This window comes from Thalassophryne amazonica, chromosome 1 (genome assembly GCF_902500255.1).
Source record: "Thalassophryne amazonica chromosome 1, fThaAma1.1, whole genome shotgun sequence".
NCBI lineage: Eukaryota > Metazoa > Chordata > Actinopteri > Batrachoidiformes > Batrachoididae > Thalassophryne > Thalassophryne amazonica.
The window spans coordinates 171,764,912-171,783,692 of record NC_047103.1 but is presented as its reverse complement, the minus strand read 5'-3'; the positions used below and the strand labels follow the sequence as shown (position 1 = coordinate 171,783,692).

The 18,781-nt window shown below is 44.6% G+C and overlaps 1 protein-coding gene across 2 annotated transcripts in view; it reads left to right on the top strand.

Moving 5' to 3' along the window:
- Positions 1-18,781, top strand: part of pcid2 (PCI domain containing 2) — a 33,785-nt gene that overhangs the window by 13,782 nt on the left and 1,222 nt on the right. For both annotated transcript variants that reach the window (XM_034179496.1, XM_034179503.1), the window contains 3 exons: positions 490-631; positions 3,196-3,296; positions 10,095-10,168. In XM_034179496.1, coding sequence (XP_034035387.1) covers positions 490-631; positions 3,196-3,296; positions 10,095-10,168 — 317 coding nt within the window. The remainder of the gene's footprint in view (positions 1-489; positions 632-3,195; positions 3,297-10,094; positions 10,169-18,781) is intronic.

Genomic DNA, 18,781 nt, shown 5'->3' with positions numbered 1-18,781 from the left:
TAAAGAGGAAAAACAGATTAAGCAGCTCACTTAAAAATAAGTTTATTAAGTCTGTGTAATATTCTGTAGACGTGTCTGCCACCTGCTGGTGCACCTGACAGTAGCGGTAAATTCTGCCAGTCAGCTTCATTGCATGTGCAGCGTAACGGCGCCTTTAGGTGTCCAAGATGAACTGCATCTGGTCTCGGTGTCTCTTTGCAGATTAGATTGTATTTTATTTTGTGACTTCAGTCCATGTTGATCTTCCTCATCCAGAGGACACGCTCCCTGGTGTTACACAGCAGACATTAGTCCGCTGCTTTGAGCTAGCTGCTGCCTGTGCTTGTGACCTAGAGGCTGCTCCTGTGGTGTGTGCAGGTGACTAGCCCCGCCCCCTCCTGTGTCCATCAGTCTGATCTTGTCAACTGTCTTCACACTAATTAACACTTCATATGAATGAGGCTGCTGTTAATGCGGAGACTGATTGATTGATTGATGTTTGTGCTGCAGATCAATAAGCTGCACCTGTGTAAGCCTCTGATCAGAGCCATCGACAGCTCCAACCTGAAGAACGACTACAGTCCCGCTCAGAAAGTCACCTACAAATACTATGTGGGCCGCAAAGCCATGTTTGACAGTGACTTCATCACGGGTGAGAACATGGACAGAACACGCAATGTCATGGTTTTAACCACCACACGAAGGTTGGCTCTCGAGATGCAGGCGGCCAACACAGGAAGGACGTGACAAAACAAGTGTTCAGATAATGGTGAAGATAATAATGTGAACACGGTCTCTGGTGACAAAATCCAAAACTACAGTGAGAGTCTCTCACAGAATGAGAAAATCCACAGTGACCCAAAAATCCAAAGTGGAATAAACACATAAGAACATAATCACAAACCAAACTGACAGACGAAGACGGCTGAGTGTGTGATTCCAGAAGGCAAACGGAACTGAACTAAATACCAAAGTAACTAGGTGTGACGGCTGACACACATCAAGCCAGACAACACGTGAACACTGAGTGACATGTGAGGACTTAAATAAACACAAGGGGGCAGCAGCACATCAAGAAATAAAAAGCCACACGACCACTGCAGGATTTCATCATGGGGAGGAGGTGTTAGTGATGTACTCGTTAATCGTGAATATCACTGAGTTTTTAAAATGCTTATCGCAAAGCGTTCTCTTTTTTTACGACATTGTGTAAGTTTTATAAGTCCACGGACACTGATCTGTGTGTTACAGATACAAATCAGTTTCCTCGGATCCGCGGAGTTTCGCAGAGGAAAAATGCCACTCAAAGCGTAGCTGTTATGACAGTTGTCGTAAAGCGGGACTGGTTGGTTGCTGCGGCGACGCTGTGTGGCTCCTGTGCGATGCTTAAGCTAAACTTGGCATGTGGACATCCCAAACTTTTAGAGCTTTCAAGTTTTTTAAAGAATATTTGTGCAGCATGTCTGTGTCACAGAGCGATGTCGCACAGAGAAAAAATGGCAAGAAAGACGGTTTGAAAAACTCTTATAAGGACAAGAATCTGTGGAATTGTCGCTGGGTTCATCAACACACCTGAAAGATCAAAGAAACGGGAAAAGTGAACTGTGCCCTCTCAGGAAAACACGGTAAGAATTTTGCTCTCTGGAAAATAAACATTCTGCTGTTCAAACAGGATTTTAGACAAGATTATGTGACTTTTTTTTTTTCACTAATCTAGACTTTCGTTCATTGGAAAAAAGACATTGTGTCTTTGAATGGATTTAGGTTGCATGAATTTACACAAGAATATAAGTGACTTCTTACTATAGTCTTGCCCCTCCCTGAGCCTGGTTCTGCTGGAGGTTTCTTCCTGTTAAAAGGGAGTTTTTCCTTCCCACTGTCGCCAAGTGCTTGCTCACAGGGGGTCGTTTTGACCGTTGGGGTTTTTCCGTAATTATTGTATGGCCTTGTCTTACAATATAAAGCGCCTTGAGGCAACTGTTTGTTGTGCTTTGGCGCTATATAAATAAAATTGATTGATTGATTGATTACTATATTGATATTTTACCATGATTTTCCAAATATTCTCCAAGCTTTAGCTGTGGTTTTTGTTGTGTCTTTTCAGTCTTCATAAATTTCATGTAGTTTAATTGTTCTGAGTTAATGCATAATTTGGTTTACAATTAAAAGGAAAATCATTCCAGGTCCGACTTCCACGTCATATTCTGTTATTTCAACATCATCATTGACAGATCAAATAAAAGGTTGAATATAGGATCATTTAAATATCCACTAATTTTGAGATTTGTTTGAATATAGGATCATTTAAATATCCACTAATTTTGAGATTTGTTCTTCCAGGAGATGCTGGAAAAGTATCATTACATAAAAATTTAATTCTGGGGCCCCACAGGGCCCTAGACCCCGGCTCCTGGGGAACTGTAACACCCCCCCCCCCCAAGGCCCCCTGCAAATTTTCCTCGGATTTCACAATTTTCATTTCACAGCAAACGTGGACAAGGTCATTACGAGGGACCCAAGGATAACCCTAAAGACCGCTGAAAGAAAAGAACAGCATGAATACTCACAAACCCAAAGGTGGTGAAAACATCCTGAAACAGAAACACCAACAGCTGACATGAATAAACGCCACACACACACACACATACGTAAGGATCACATCCACACACGCCCACATATGCATAACATGTGGGTGTGTGTGGATGCTAGTGTTGCTAACGTTGGGGATCGTACACACACACGCCTCCACACGTGCACACCAACCACCAACCACATCCCTGTACGTCATGGGAGACAGACGTTACAGCAAACTCGGGCACAGACAGCAGACTGACAGGTGCGTACTCCCCCACACACGTGCACCCTTAAGAAGACAGGTGCAGGGAGACACACGCTCACACTCTCGTCCATCTGGACACACACACACGCGTGACACTGAGGGGAAACGCCTGCTTGACAAACACAGGACTGACCAAATGAGGAACAAACTATACAAACACACAGGGACATGTCACGGACCCAAACCCAACACTCAAAGAGGGGGAAAAAAGCACAGAAGAAGAACATTTGCACCAAAAGGGAGACAGAGACCTCTGACAGACGTCCTCAGAGGGACGGAGGAAATATAAAAAAGTGAGGTTCCTTAAAGAGCAGCTGATCACTGAGGGAAGCATCGCTGTGTTTGTTCCTCGTGTTCATGTTTGTTTCTGTTTTTAGCTGAGGAGCTTCTGTCATATTCCTTCCATCACTGCCATCGATCCAGTCAGAAGAACAAGAGGATGATTCTGATCTACCTGCTGCCAGTCAAGATGCTGCTGGTACCACTTTATACACACACACACACACACACAGACTGTTACAGCAGCGCCACATCACTGTAACATCACTATGACATCAGCGCCACATCACTGTAACATCATCATGACATCAGCGCCACATCACTGTAACATCATCATGACATCAGCGCCACATCACTGTAACATCACCATGTCATCAGCGCCACATCACTGTAACATCAGTGTGACATCAGCGCCACATCAACGCCACATCACTGTGACATCATCGTGACATCAACGCCACATCACTGTGACATCATCGTGACATCAGCGCCACATCAGTTACCTAAACTCTGAGTGAGATAGAGTATCTCGTCATCATCGTGACATCAACGCCACATCACTGTGACATCGTGACATCAGCGCCACATCAGTTACCTAAACTCTGTGAGTGAGATAGAGTATCTCGTCAATAGTTTTACATCCTCATTGAAGACAACTTTGCATGCTGTAGCTCCTCTGAAAAAGAGAGCCTTAAATCAGAAGTGCCTGACTCCGTGGTATAACTCACAAACTCGCAGCTTAAAGCAGATAACCCGTAAGTTGGAGAGGAAATGGCGTCTCACTAATTTAGAAGATCTTCACTTAGCCTGGAAAGAGAGTCTGTTGCTCTATAAAAAAGCCCTCCGTAAAGCTAGGACATCTTACTACTCATCACTAATTGAAGAAAATAAGAACAACCCCAGGTTTCTTTTCAGCACTGTATCCAGGCTGACAAAGAGTCAGAGCTCTATTGAGCCGAGTATTCCTTTAACTTTAACTAGTAATGACTTCATGACTTTCTTTGCTAATAAAATTCTCACTGTAACATCATCGTGACATCAGCGCCACATCACTGTAACATCATCGTGACATCAGCGCCACATCACTGTAACATCATCGTGACATCAGCGCCACATCACTGTAACATCAGCGCCACATCAGTGCGACATCAGTGCGACATCAGTGTGACATCACTGTGACATCACTGTGACATCAGTGCGACATCACTGTCATCAGCGCCACATCACTGTGACATCAGTGCGACATCACTGTGACATCAGCGCCACATCACTGTCATCAGCGCCACATCACCGTGACATCAGCGCCACATCACCGTGACATCAGCGCCACATCACCGTGACATCAGCGCCACATCACCGTGACATCAGCGCCACATCACCGTGACATCAGCGCCACATCACCGTGACATCAGCGCCACATCACCGTGACATCATCGTGACATCACTGTGACATCAGTGTGACATCGTGTCATCAGCGCCGCATCAGTGTGACTTCAGCGCCACATCACTGTAACATCATCGTGACTTCAGCGCCACATCACTGTGACATCAGCGCCGCATCACTGTAACATCAGCGCCGCATCACTGTAACATCAGCGCGACATCACTGTGTCATCAGCGCGACATCACTGTGTCATCAGCGCGACATCACTGTGTCATCAGCGCGACATCACTGTGTCATCAGCGCCACATCACTGTGTCATCAGCGCCGCATCACTGTAACATCAGTGTGACATCACCGTGTCATCAGCGCCTCATCACTGTAACATCACCGTGTCATCAACGCCACATCAGTGTGACATCACCGTGTCATCAGCGCCACATCACTGTGACATCAGCGCCACATCAGCGCCACATCACTGACATCATCGTGACATCACTGTAACATCAGTGTGACATCACCGTGCCATTAGCGCCGCATCACTGTAACATCAGTGTGACATCACCGTGCCATTAGCGCCGCATCACTGTAACATCAGTGTGACATCACCGTGTCATCAGCGCCGCATCACTGTAACATCACCGTGTCATCACTGTAACATCACCGTGTCATCACTGTAACATCACCGTGTCATCACTGTAACATCACCGTGTCATCACTGTAACATCACCGTGTCATCACTGTAACATCACCGTGTCATCACTGTAACATCACCGTGTCATCACTGTAACATCAGCGTATCATCGGCGCCACATCACTGTAACATCACCGTGTCATCGGCGCCACATCACTGTAACATCACCGTGTCATCGGCGCCACATCACTGTAACATCACCGTGCCATCGGCGCCACATCATCATGACATCGGCGTGCCATCGGCGCCACATCATCATGACATCGGCGTGCCATCGGCGCCACATCACTGTGACATCGGCGTGCCATCGGCGCCACATCACTGTGACATCGGCGTGCCATCGGCGCCACATCACTGTGACATCGCCGTGCCATCGGCGCCACATCACTGTGACATCGCCGTGCCATCGGCGCCACATCACTGTGACATCGGCGTGTCATCGGCGCCACATCACTGTGACATCGGCGTGTCATCGGCGCCACATCACTGTGACATCGGCGTGTCATCGGCGCCACATCACTGTGACATCGGCGTGTCATCGGCGCCACATCACTGTGACATCGGCGTGTCATCGGCGCCACATCACTGTGACATCGGCGTGTCATCGGCGCCACATCACTGTGACATCGGCGTGTCATCGGCGCCACATCACTGTGACATCGGCGTGTCATCGGCGCCACATCACTGTGACATCGGCGTGTCATCGGCGCCACATCACTGTGACATCAGCGTGTCATCGGCGCCACATCACTGTGACATCAGCGTGACATCAGCGCGACATCACTGTGACATCACTGTAACATCAGTGTGACATCACCGTGTCATCAGCGCCTCATCACTGTAACATCACTGTAACATCATCGTGACATCAGCGCCACATCAGTGTGACATCACCGTGTCATCAGCGCCTCATCACTGTGACATCACCGTGTCATCAGCGCCTCATCACTGTAACATCACTGTGACATCACCATGTCATCAGCGCCACATCAGTGTGACATCACCGTGTCATCAGCGCCACATCAGTGTGACATCACCGTGTCATCAGCGCCACATCAGTGTGACATCACTGTAACATCATCGTGACATCAGCGCCGCATCAGTGTAACATCAGCGCCACATCACTGTAACATCATCGTGACATCAGCGCCGCATCAGTGTAACATCAGCGCCACATCACTGTAACATCACCGTGACATCAGCGCCGCATCAGTGTAACATCAGCGCCACATCACTGTAACATCACCGTGACATCAGTGTAACATCAGCGCCACATCACTGTGACATCACCGTAACATCAGTGTGACTTCAGCGCCACATCACTGTAACATCATCGTGACTTCAGCGCCACATCACTGTGACATCAGCGCCACATCACTGTAACATCAGCGCCGCATCACTGTAACATCAGCGCGACATCACTGTGTCATCAGCGCGTCATCACTGTGACATCAGCGCCACATCACTGTCATCAGCGCCACATCACTGTGACATCAGCGCCACATCACTGTGACATCAGCGCCACATCAGCGCCACATCACTGTGACATCATCGTGACATCACTGTAACATCAGTGAGACATCACCGTGACATCAGCGCCACATCACTGTAACATCAATGTGACATCACCGTGACATCAGCGCCACATCACTGTAACATCACTGCGACATCAGCGCCACATCACTGCGACATCAGCGCCACATCACTGCGACATCAGCGCCACATCACTGCGACATCAGCGCCACATCACTGCGACATCAGCGCCACATCAGTGTGACATCAGCGCTACATCAGTGTGACATCAGCGCTACATCAGTGTGTCATCAGCGCCACATCACTGTGACATCACTGTAACATCAGTGTGACATCACCGTGTCATCAGCGCCGCATCACTGTAACATCAGTGTGACATCACCGTGTCATCAGCGCCTCATCACTGTAACATCACTGTAACATCATCGTGACATCAGCGCCACATCAGTGTGACATCACCGTGTCATCAGCGCCTCATCACTGTGACATCACCGTGTCATCAGCGCCTCATCACTGTAACATCACTGTGACATCACCATGTCATCAGCGCCACATCAGTGTGACATCACCGTGTCATCAGCGCCACATCAGTGTGACATCACCGTGTCATCAGCGCCACATCAGTGTGACATCACTGTAACATCATCGTGACATCAGCGCCGCATCAGTGTAACATCAGCGCCACATCACTGTAACATCACCGTGACATCAGCGCCGCATCAGTGTAACATCAGCGCCACATCACTGTAACATCACCGTAACATCAGTGTGACTTCAGCGCCACATCACTGTAACATCATCGTGACTTCAGCGCCGCATCACTGTGACATCAGCGCCGCATCACTGTAACATCAGCGCCGCATCACTGTAACATCAGCGCCGCATCACTGTAACATCAGCGCGACATCACTGTGTCATCAGCGTGACATCACTGTGTCATCAGCGTGACATCACTGTGTCATCAGCGCCACATCACTGTGTCATCAGCGCCACATCACTGTGACATCAGCGCCACATCACTGTGACATCAGCGCCACATCACTGTGACATCAGCGCCACATCAGCGCCACATCACTGTGACATCATCGTGACATCACTGTAACATCAGTGTGACATCACCGTGCCATTAGCGCCGCATCACTGTAACATCAGTGTGACATCACCGTGCCATTAGCGCCGCATCACTGTAACATCAGTGTGACATCACCGTGCCATTAGCGCCGCATCACTGTAACATCAGTGTGACATCACCGTGTCATCAGCGCCACATCACTGTAACATCACCGTGTCATCACTGTAACATCACCGTGTCATCACTGTAACATCACCGTGTCATCACTGTAACATCACCGTGTCATCACTGTAACATCACCGTGTCATCAGCGCTACATCACTGTAACATCAGCGCTACATCACTGTAACATCAGCGTATCATCGGCGCCACATCACTGTAACATCGGCGTGTCATCGGCGCCACATCACTGTAACATCGGCGTGTCATCGGCGCCACATCACTGTAACATCGGCGTGTCATCGGCGCCACATCACTGTAACATCGGCGTGTCATCGGCGCCACATCACTGTAACATCAATGTGACATCACCGTGACATCAGCGCCACATCACTGTAACATCACTGCGACATCAGCGCCACATCACTGCGACATCAGCGCCACATCACTGCGACATCAGCGCCACATCACTGTGACATCAGCGTGACATCACTGTGTCATCAGCGCCACATCACTGTGACATCAGCGTGACATCAGCGCCACATCACTGTGACATCACTGTAACATCAGTGTGACATCACCGTGTCATCAGCGCCGCATCACTGTAACATCAGTGTGACATCACCGTGTCATCAGCGCCGCATCACTGTAACATCAGTGTGACATCACCGTGTCATCAGCGCCGCATCACTGTAACATCAGTGTGACATCACCGTGTCATCAGCGCCTCATCACTGTAACATCACCGTGTCATCAGCGCCACATCAGTGTGACATCACCGTGTCATCAGCGCCTCATCACTGTGACATCACCGTGTCATCAGCGCCTCATCACCGTGTCATCAGCGCCTCATCACTGTAACATCACTGTGACATCACCATGTCATCAGCGCCACATCAGTGTGACATCACCGTGTCATCAGCGCCACATCAGTGTGACATCACTGTAACATCATCGTGACATCAGCGCCGCATCAGTGTAACATCAGCGCCACATCACTGTAACATCACCGTGACATCAGCGCCGCATCAGTGTAACATCAGCGCCACATCACTGTAACATCACCGTGACATCAGTGTAACATCAGCGCCACATCACTGTGACATCACTGTAACATCAGCGCCACATCACTGTAACATCACCGTGACATCAGCGCCGCATCAGTGTAACATCAGCGCCACATCACTGTAACATCACCGTGACATCACCGTAACATCAGCGCCACATCACTGTGACATCACCGTAACATCAGCGCCACATCACTGTGACATCACCGTAACATCAGCGCCACATCACTGTGACATCACCGTAACATCAGCGCCACATCACTGTGACATCACCGTAACATCAGCGCCACATCAGCGCCACATCACCGTGACATCAGTGTAACATCAGCGTGTCATCAGCGCCATATCACTGTAACATCAGCGCCACATCACCGTGACATCAGTGTAACATCAGCGTGTCATCAGCGCCATATCACTGTAACATCAGCGTGTCATCAGCGCCATATCGTCGTGACATCGGCATGCCATCAGCGCTACATCACTGTGACATCACCGTGTCATCAACGCCACATCACCGTGTCATCAGCGCCACATCACTGTGACATCACCGTGTCATCAACGCCACATCACCGTGTCATCAGCGCCACATCACTGTGACATCACCGTGTCATCAGCGCTACATCACTGTGACATCACCGTGTCATCAGCACCACATCACTGTAACATCACCGTGTCATCAGCGCCACATCACTGTGACATCACCGTGTCATCACTGTGACATCACCGTGTCATCACTGTAACATCACCGTGTCATCAGCGCTACATCACTGTAACATCAGCGCTACATCACTGTAACATCGGCGCCACATCACTGTAACATCACCGTGTCATCGGCGCCACATCACTGTAACATCACCGTGCCATCGGCGCCACATCATCATGACATCGGCGTGCCATCAGCGCCACATCAGCGTGACATCAGCACCACATCACTGTGACATCAGCGCCACATCAGCGTGCCATCAGCGCCACATCAGCGTGCCATCAGCGCCACATCAGCGTGCCATCAGCATGACGGCAGCTGTTATCAGCTGCACTTTTCTGTCCATCATCAGCACTCTGCGGGGTTTGTGGTTTTTCTTCTCTTTCAGGGTCACATGCCGACCAATCAGCTTCTCAGAAAGTATGACCTCATGCAGTTTGCTGATGTCACCAAAGCCGTCAGGTAAGACGGAGTTGATAGTTTGATTCCCCAAAGCTTAGTCACATTGGTGCCTTGTCAGTCCCTCATCATGTGATACAGCGCCACCAGCAGGTCAAAATGTGCACAAGTCCAGTCCAACAAAGTACAGTGGAACTTCGGTTTTAGAACGGCTTTTTACCAACATATCGGTTCAAGAACATATTTTTTGAACGAAAAATGCATCACTTTTCAAAGAAATTCTTGGTGTACAAACATTTCCGCTGCAGTAGGTGGCAGTAATGCTCCGTGTTGGGTTGCAGTCCGCCAATAAACTTGAAGGAAGAAGCAGCAAGAAAGTCTGTCTTCGGGTGTTTATTAAATCATGTTTTTGGTGGCCGTGCAATGGTTCTCCTAGTGATTTACTTTGCTATGGACATTAAAATTTAAGAGCCACGTGCTTTTTCCAATAATCACACATTAAGTAGAGCTAAGAGGTGAAGCTACTGACAGCTAAAAGTGCTAATGCTGTTAGCGTACAACATTAAATCCGACCAGAGTTTCACTGCAGCAGAGGCGTCTGATCGTTCAGAAGTTCACTTACCTGATGTTCTTACCAGATTAACTTATAAAGGCTTTAATGATAGAAAATAATTATTCACAAAACATCAAATATTAAACTTTTTGTGTAAAGTGTTGTTTTTTTCCAATTATGTATTTATTTGTTCCTTCTTTCAACAAATACAGAAGTAACAGCCGTCATTATATGCAGATAAAACATAATAATCTTTACATCAGAGCCGTCCCTCTTAGGATCTGCCTCAGCTATCAGTGCCGTGCATTTCAATAAAACATCTGAGAAGGATTCTTTTTTTTTTATGCTTATACCCTGAACACCCACTCCTCCCACCAGTCACAGTAGTATTAGACAAAACAAATGTATAAAACAAAAACATTTCCAAAACATAATGATAAACCAAAGGTGCAAAGTATTGATGGCTTGAATGTCAAATAGTTGCAATAGAATTTAAAAACGGTTCCCAAATTCTTTCATATGTGTCCAATTGTCCATTTATTTTACAGATGAGTCATTCAAATGAAGCAGTTTCTGACAAAGCGGTGAACCGCTCTGAGAACATGGTGCCATTCTGTCCTTTCCAATGTCTTAAGATGATCCTTTTGGCTGTGGTCAGGGCGGTCTTGAGCCAAAGTGCCTTTTCCCTGGTTATACCAGTGCTATAATCCAGTACATTCAGAAGGCATAACTGAGGTGTCAAAACAATTTTAACATTAAGACAGTTACATAATTTTTCCATAATGTTTCCCCAGTAAGTAACCATCAAGACTGGGACAAGTCAGAAACACATGGAGCATATCCCCAGGGGCAGAGTGACATCTCCAGCAAGTATCAGATAGACTGATCTTAGCCCTATGCAACTTCACTGGTGTCCAATATAGTCTATTAAATATTTTAAATTGTATCAACTTAGAACGTGCCTCCCTCATTGGCTTCAACATATGTTTAACCAGGGTGTTCCATTCATCTCCATTAAAATTTGCCTCCAGATCTTTTTCCCACACATCCTTCAATCCTTTATTAGCATCACTATTATCTTTGTTTAAATATTTCTACATATTGCTGACTAGATGAGGTAGACTATGCAATTTTTGAAATTTAGATTGTACCATTTAGAAGGAATAGTAGAGAAAGATGTCGTTAGTTTTGTCAGGTAGTCCTTCAGCTGGATATACTGCCAAAATTCTTTGCTGCAGAGGCCGGAAGTTAATTGAAGATCTTCAAAAGTCTTAAATTTATTATCATGAAAAACATGTTCTATCTGACAAATTCCTCTATTAAACCACTGACCCCAGAATACAGTCTTCCCTGCTATCATAAGCATAGGATTTTTCCAAATTGACGCTGAGCCAACGAGGAAAGGGGACTTTTTTTTTCCTTTTATTAAGCTGCAACCACACTTTCCGCGTAAGCATTATAACTGGGTTGGATTTAATAGTGACACTGGGGACTTGAGACAAATATTGTTCAGCCTTAAACGGGGCGTTGATTTCATCTTCCAGATGTACCCATAATGGTTTATCATCCCTATTTGATAAAAGTGAGGCTATCTGGGCAGCTGTGAAGGCGTCATGATATAGCTGTAAATTGGGCAGATTCACTCCTCCATGGGTTGTACTTGCCTGGAGTTTTTTAAGAGTCAGTCTGGGTCGTTTGCCTGCCCACACAAATGTATTTATTAGTTTGTCTATTGTTTTAAATATTGATTTTGGAACTGTGAGAGGCAATAAACTGAAGCGATAATTCAATTTAGGAGCAATAACCATTTTGATTGCCTGTATTCTGCCCCATAACGAAATCTGGAGTTTGTCCCATCCTTTTAGAAGCAGGTCAGTTTTCTGAATCAGAGGCTTATAGTTATCTACCACACTATTACCCAACCCTGGATTTAGTAGAACACCCAAATATTTGAGGTTTTTGTAACCATTTGAATTTCCAGTTATCAAAGTGACTCTTAAAACATGCTTTAGACAGGGGCATTACTTCACATTTAGTCCAGTTTACTTTATATCCCGATAGGTTTGAAAACGTATTTATCACATTTAGAAGTGAAGGTACAGATTTTTGAGGATCAGATACCAGAACTAATACATCATCGGCAAAAATCAACATTTTGTTATTGTGACCAATGCATATAACTTTTATTTTGTCATTCTGTCTGATAGCCTGAGCCAATGGTTCCAGAGATATTATGAAAAGCAGGGGCAAAAGGGGGTCGCCCTGTTTAGTCCCATGCTCCAGGGAGAATACAGAGGATCTCAACCCGTTAGTTGTTACTACTGCTTTAGAATTTGTATAAATCATTTTAATAATGTCTTGAAGAATTTTACCAAATCCAAATTTATTTAGTGTAAAATATAAATAGCTCCAGCTAACCCTATCAAACGCCTTCTCGGCGTCCATTGACAAAGCTGCAATAGGGTCAGTTGAGTCTTGTGCTTTCCAGACCAGATGTAATAAACGTCTCAAGCTATCAGCAGAAGACCTACCCCTGACAAACCCCACTTGGTCAGAGTGTATTATTTCAGATATTACCTTAATGATTCTAACTGCAAAGATTTTTGTGAAAAATTTTGCTTCACAGCACAAAAGACTGATGGGCCTATAACTGCCACATTCCAAAGGATCTTTCCCCTTCTTGGATATGAGGGTGATTAATGATTCAGATATCGAAGAAGGTAGTTTTTGAGAAGAGATGGTAGAGTTGAATACTTTTAAAAGTTCCGGACAAAGTTCTAATTCAAATTTTTTATAAAATTCATTTGGTATCCCGTCAATACCAGGGGTCTTTCTGTTGGAAGAACTATTTAGAGTTTTCTTTAATTCTTCCAGAGTTATGGGTTGTTCCAAATTTTTAGCCAGATCTTCAGAGATTTTAGGGAGATGAAATTGACCGAAGAATTCCTCGGCTTCATGTATTGAAAAACAGCCTTCTTCAGTGTAGAGGTTTGTATAGAAATCTTTAAAAACCATATTAATTTCTTTGTGATTTGTGATTATTTTTCCTTGTTTATTTTTAACAGCACTAATTTGGCAGGAAGCTTGCCGTGCTTTAAGTTGGCTGGCCAGTAGTTTGCTAGCTTTGTCGCTGGATTCATACCATTTTTGTTTCATTCTGTAAAGAGAGTATTCAACTTTTTTTGATATAATCGTATTCAGCTCGTATTTAGCTTTTACCAGCGCAGCTAGTGTGGGCGAGCTAGGGTTGTCTCTATAATCTTTTTCAAGCTTTTTTTATGTCATCTTCTAACTTTGAAATTTTAATTTGGTCTTGTTTTTTAAGCAGAGATGATTGTTGTATTAATATGCCCCTGACATAGGCTTTGAATGCGTCCCACACTGAGCTCTGTTTTGCTGTTCCATTAGTCGCTTCAAAAAATTGTTGTATGTCATTTTTTAGCTTCAAGCAAAAAAGTTCATTGTGGAGGATACTAGTATTCGTTCTCCACCCCATAGATTTATCTTTTGGGGCTCCCCATTGAAAAGCAAGATCAGTTGGAGCATGATCAGTTAATATAGTTGTGCCAATATTATAATTCACTACTTTTCCTACCAATGAATGAGAAATCAAAAGGTAATCTATACGGGTGAATACATTATGCCACTAGAAAAAAAGGTATAATCTCGGGAGGAGGGATTTAACAGTCGCCATAGATCATGAAGACCTCCATCTTTACACAAAGCCTTTATAGATGCCTGTGTTTGATTAGCTTTAGGAACATATTTTCCAGATCTATCCAAAAAGACATCTAGGACTTGATTAAAGTCTCCACCTAGAATAACAGGGAAATCGCCAAACTCCAAAATAATGTTCTTTAAATGCAGAAAAAAATTAGGGTCCCCAATATTTGGAGCATATATATTACCCAAAATTATATTGTGCCCTTCCATATTTACCAGCAGAATCAGTATCTGCCCATCTTTGTCTTTATATTCTTGTTGAATCTGTATTTTGATTTTTTTTTTTTTTTTTTTTAAATAAGATCGATACACCCTGCTTTTTCTGGTAGTATGTGTTATGAAAAGCTGTAACATACCACCTGTCTTTTATTTTACCAATGTCTGCCTCTAGCATGTGTGTTTCTTGTAACATAATTACATCAGAGCCCTTTTGTTTGAAATAATTGAGCAATTTCCGCCTTTTGACAAAAGAACCTAGACCATTTACATTCCAAGAAGATACTTTGACTGTTGACTCCATCTCACATCTGTATTTATATTCTTCTTAGATTTTAACAGTTGGTTTATCAGTGTATTTACACCTAAAAAAAAAAGCAAAAATTGACTGTCTCCCATCCCTTGAACATGAACGAGTTATTAACACTCCCCTTGCCCCCCCCCCCACTCCCCCACCAACTCAAAACCACAGTCCGTGTGGAAAGCATAGAGGTCTTCCAAGCCGGACGTTAGGCAAATTATTCATTGTTAAATTTTACTGCCAACGTAATATAAATTATGAATCTCTGCCAAGAAATAACTCCAGAATTAAAACTGTAAAAAAAGCTAAAAAAAAAAAAAAATCTGTTACAACAGCAACATTTAACTCTAAGAAAATAAGTTGTTTAAATGTTTCTCCAGTAGTTTGCGTGACACACACAATAAAATAACAGAACACATTATTAGTGATAACACACTCGTATCCACTCTCTTAGGCATAATAGTGGCATTGTGATGATTTACTGTATACCTTATGAGGTTTATTTAGTCATCCTTATTCTGCATTTGGTGGTCACTTATGATCCTCTTCACAGCAGCGGGATCCTCAAATCATGACGCACACCTCTCACTGTCACCCAGAACACCGGCGGATATTGTAGTGTGTACCGTAGTCCTTTCCTCATGCACAAATGCCTCACTTCTGTAAACTTGCTCCGCTTATCCTGTACCTCTTATGTGAAGTCGGGGAAAAAGTCCACCTTTTTCCCCATTCCAGCGGAAATCTCCGAAATCCCTGGCTCTGAGACAAACTTTTTCCTCTGTCTCCATACCTCAAAAATCTCACCAAGATGTGCCGGGGGGGGGGGGCGCTCTGTCCTGTCGTTCACGCTGTCTCATTGTGGGCACGCAATGGGCTCACTCAATCAGCATATTGTTAGCTTCCTCGGTGTCTGGCATTAAACAGCAGAGCAGATCCATCACGCATTCAACCACTTTTCGCCCTTGTTCATCATCCTCTGGAATTCCTTTAATCCACAGGTTGTTTCGTTTTCTGTAGTTCTCCAATAATTGGAGTCGAGTTTCAAGCCGAGCAACTTTGTCATTTAGGCCGGACGTGATGCTGGCTAGGTCTGTGTGGCCGTCTTCTAAAGTGGACACTCTCTCCTCGGTCTGACTGATTCTGTTCCCCAAGTTAGATACCTCTGTTCTTAGGGAGTTCATGCCGTCTTTGATGCTTATCACATCGGCCCCAACCTTTTGTAGATCCTCTTGATGTTCGTGATACATGCTTCTAATTTCTCCAACAAATGATGCAAAGTCACCCGCTGGCATTTCTGCCACGTTTCCCGTGTCCCTTTCAGAAGCATCGTCTCTTGTTGCAGATGCGTTTCTAACTGGACTGTGGCTGGGGATGTTAGCTTGGCTATTGTTAGCCTCCATATGCATGGGGTTATCTGAGTTAGCTTGCTCTGTGTTAGCTTCTTTAGCCCGAGGCTGCGTAGAACTTAGCGTTTTATCGATTTTGAGCGTATTTGATGGTTTGGAGTGTTTGGAGCTGGATTTACTCATGAGTTCTAAGGTTCCAATAGTTGTTGTAGTAGAAATTAATAAAGTAGGCAGTCTATAATTGGTTAAATTAAGCCAAAACGTCCCCTGCTCTTCAGCACGCAGCTGCTCCTCGCTGCATCACCACCCGGAAGCCCTTGTGTAAAGTGTTTGAATATGTCTTGTTTTGTCATCTGGCAGGGTGCTGTGACATGTGTTTCTCCAGCAGGTGGTGGTGACCCTCCAAAAAAGGAAGACCATCAGAGTGCAGGTTCAAATATTTGTTACGGCCGGCTCAAAAGCCACAACAAAAACTGAGGCACACACGGAAGCGTAGTTTTTTAAAACCCTTTGCAGGGACTTTATTATAAAATTAAACAAAAAAAAGAAAAGCAAGAAGACATGGCAGCTGCTCCCCAGACTGCACTCCGGAAGAGGAGGCGGCTTGGGAGGCAAAAGTCCCTCCTTTTATAGCCCCCCTGGCAGGAAGCATCACCAGCACCTCCCGGTGGCCAAGACCTCAAAACACACAGACACATTAATCAGCAACACCATCAATAGATTCAGTCGGCACGTGCCGTCACATATTATATCCTTTTTACTAGTAAATAGTCTAACAGCAGAGCTCTTGGTGAAATTCTGTTATATCTGCATTAATGATAAATGTCCACCAAGTGGTGATATTCTATTTCAAGAACCTCCGGACACAAAGACGACCCTTCTGTTGGTTATAGTTGATATTTCCCAAAGAAATAGACGCACCTAAAGCACGTTTCTTAATCTTTGTGTAACGGCTGTCTGCCGTCTTCAGTCCCGCCGTTTTAGCACTGCAGAAGGTTAATGTCAGTAGCTACCTAGCTTGTTTAATTCATGTTAGTCTTAGGTTGAGGTTCTGAAGTGAATGATGTCTCACATCTACGGGTGAATGCTAATGCTAGCTAGTTTCCAAGTTTCACCTTAAAGTGTAGGTGACACGTTATGCCATGTTTTATTGAATATTTGAGACTAAAACAATGGTTTGAAATTGATCCTTTCCTGGTATGCATTTACTGAAGAGATAAATATTCATATTTTTAACTGCACGCCAGTAAAAACCAGGAACGTCCCGGCGATTCCTGACATCGGAGGAGGAGGAGGAAGCGGCATCAGTGTGAGAACCATTATCTTAATAGTGCCATTAATTTATGGATTTTTACAGCCTATTGACAGCCCCGTTTCCACCGAGTGGTTCTGGTCGGAGCTGCAGCATGTTTTCGGTGTCAGAACGGTTCATTCTCGCTAGCAGAATCCTTTTGATTGGCAGGTAGAACACTTATATTGACGAGCGCACACTTGCATGGTGTCCGTGGCTTCTTCACTCGACACAGAGGCAAAACTGAGTATTTTCAGATTTTTTTGTTATATTGATTTGTGGATCATGACATAATTTCGCCACCTGAGATATTATGAGCAGATGAGGGAATCTGGGAGTCTTTTAACTTGCAGCACAAAGCAGCTCATTAAGAGCAGACACTTGATCCATCAGCCGCAATGACGGATTACAGCTGGCGCTGTAATCTGGCAGCAAACTCCTGTGTGACAAAAGGACTTTTCTTCAGCCAGGACAGAAGGAATTAAATTGTTTTCAGATGTTGTTTTGTAAAGGTGGAAAAGTTTAAAGATGATGTCACTGAAACAGACAGGTAAGACTATATTATTTACTCCTTGCGTGAATGGTTTTAATATTTAATAATGTGTTACGCTACTAGTGTACAGTAACTGTATTAACAAAATAGCTATCAGCTATTTAAAAATAGCTGATATTTTCAGTCCCTCATGTCATTTTTCAAATTTGAAATGTATGTACCTGTTTCTAAGAAAAAAAAACCTACATAAAAAATTCACACTTGCTCATCACATTTCTCTGATATCAAGGATAGTACAACAAAGTTTAAAAAATTTTATCAGTCAATTATGACCACAGAGCTGGGAAAAAAGTTTATTAGCTCCACCTGCAGGCCGAAATCACCTGCATTGTTTATTGTTTTATTTTATAATAACCATTCTATGTTCTGAACTCTGCCAATAAATATCATCACTGTTGTCAGACTGAAGGTTTTCTTCCAAGGATTCTTCTCCCTCACTGTGGTCGAAATAAGGTTCAAACCCATCAGTCTGTGTCTGCACAGCTTCTTCAGAATCACCTTCAGACTGGACTTTAAAAAAAAAAAAAAAGAAAAAAAAAAGCTCCACACTAGAAAAAAAAAATGTATGAAAACAGCTCGACCTGAATCAGCAGGTGCTGTTCTGGTGACAACGTAGCAACAGTATGGCCGCGGCTGAGGGCTGAAATAGAGCGCAGGCTTCAGACAGCTGTAGTTTATCCTTTACCTGCGCAC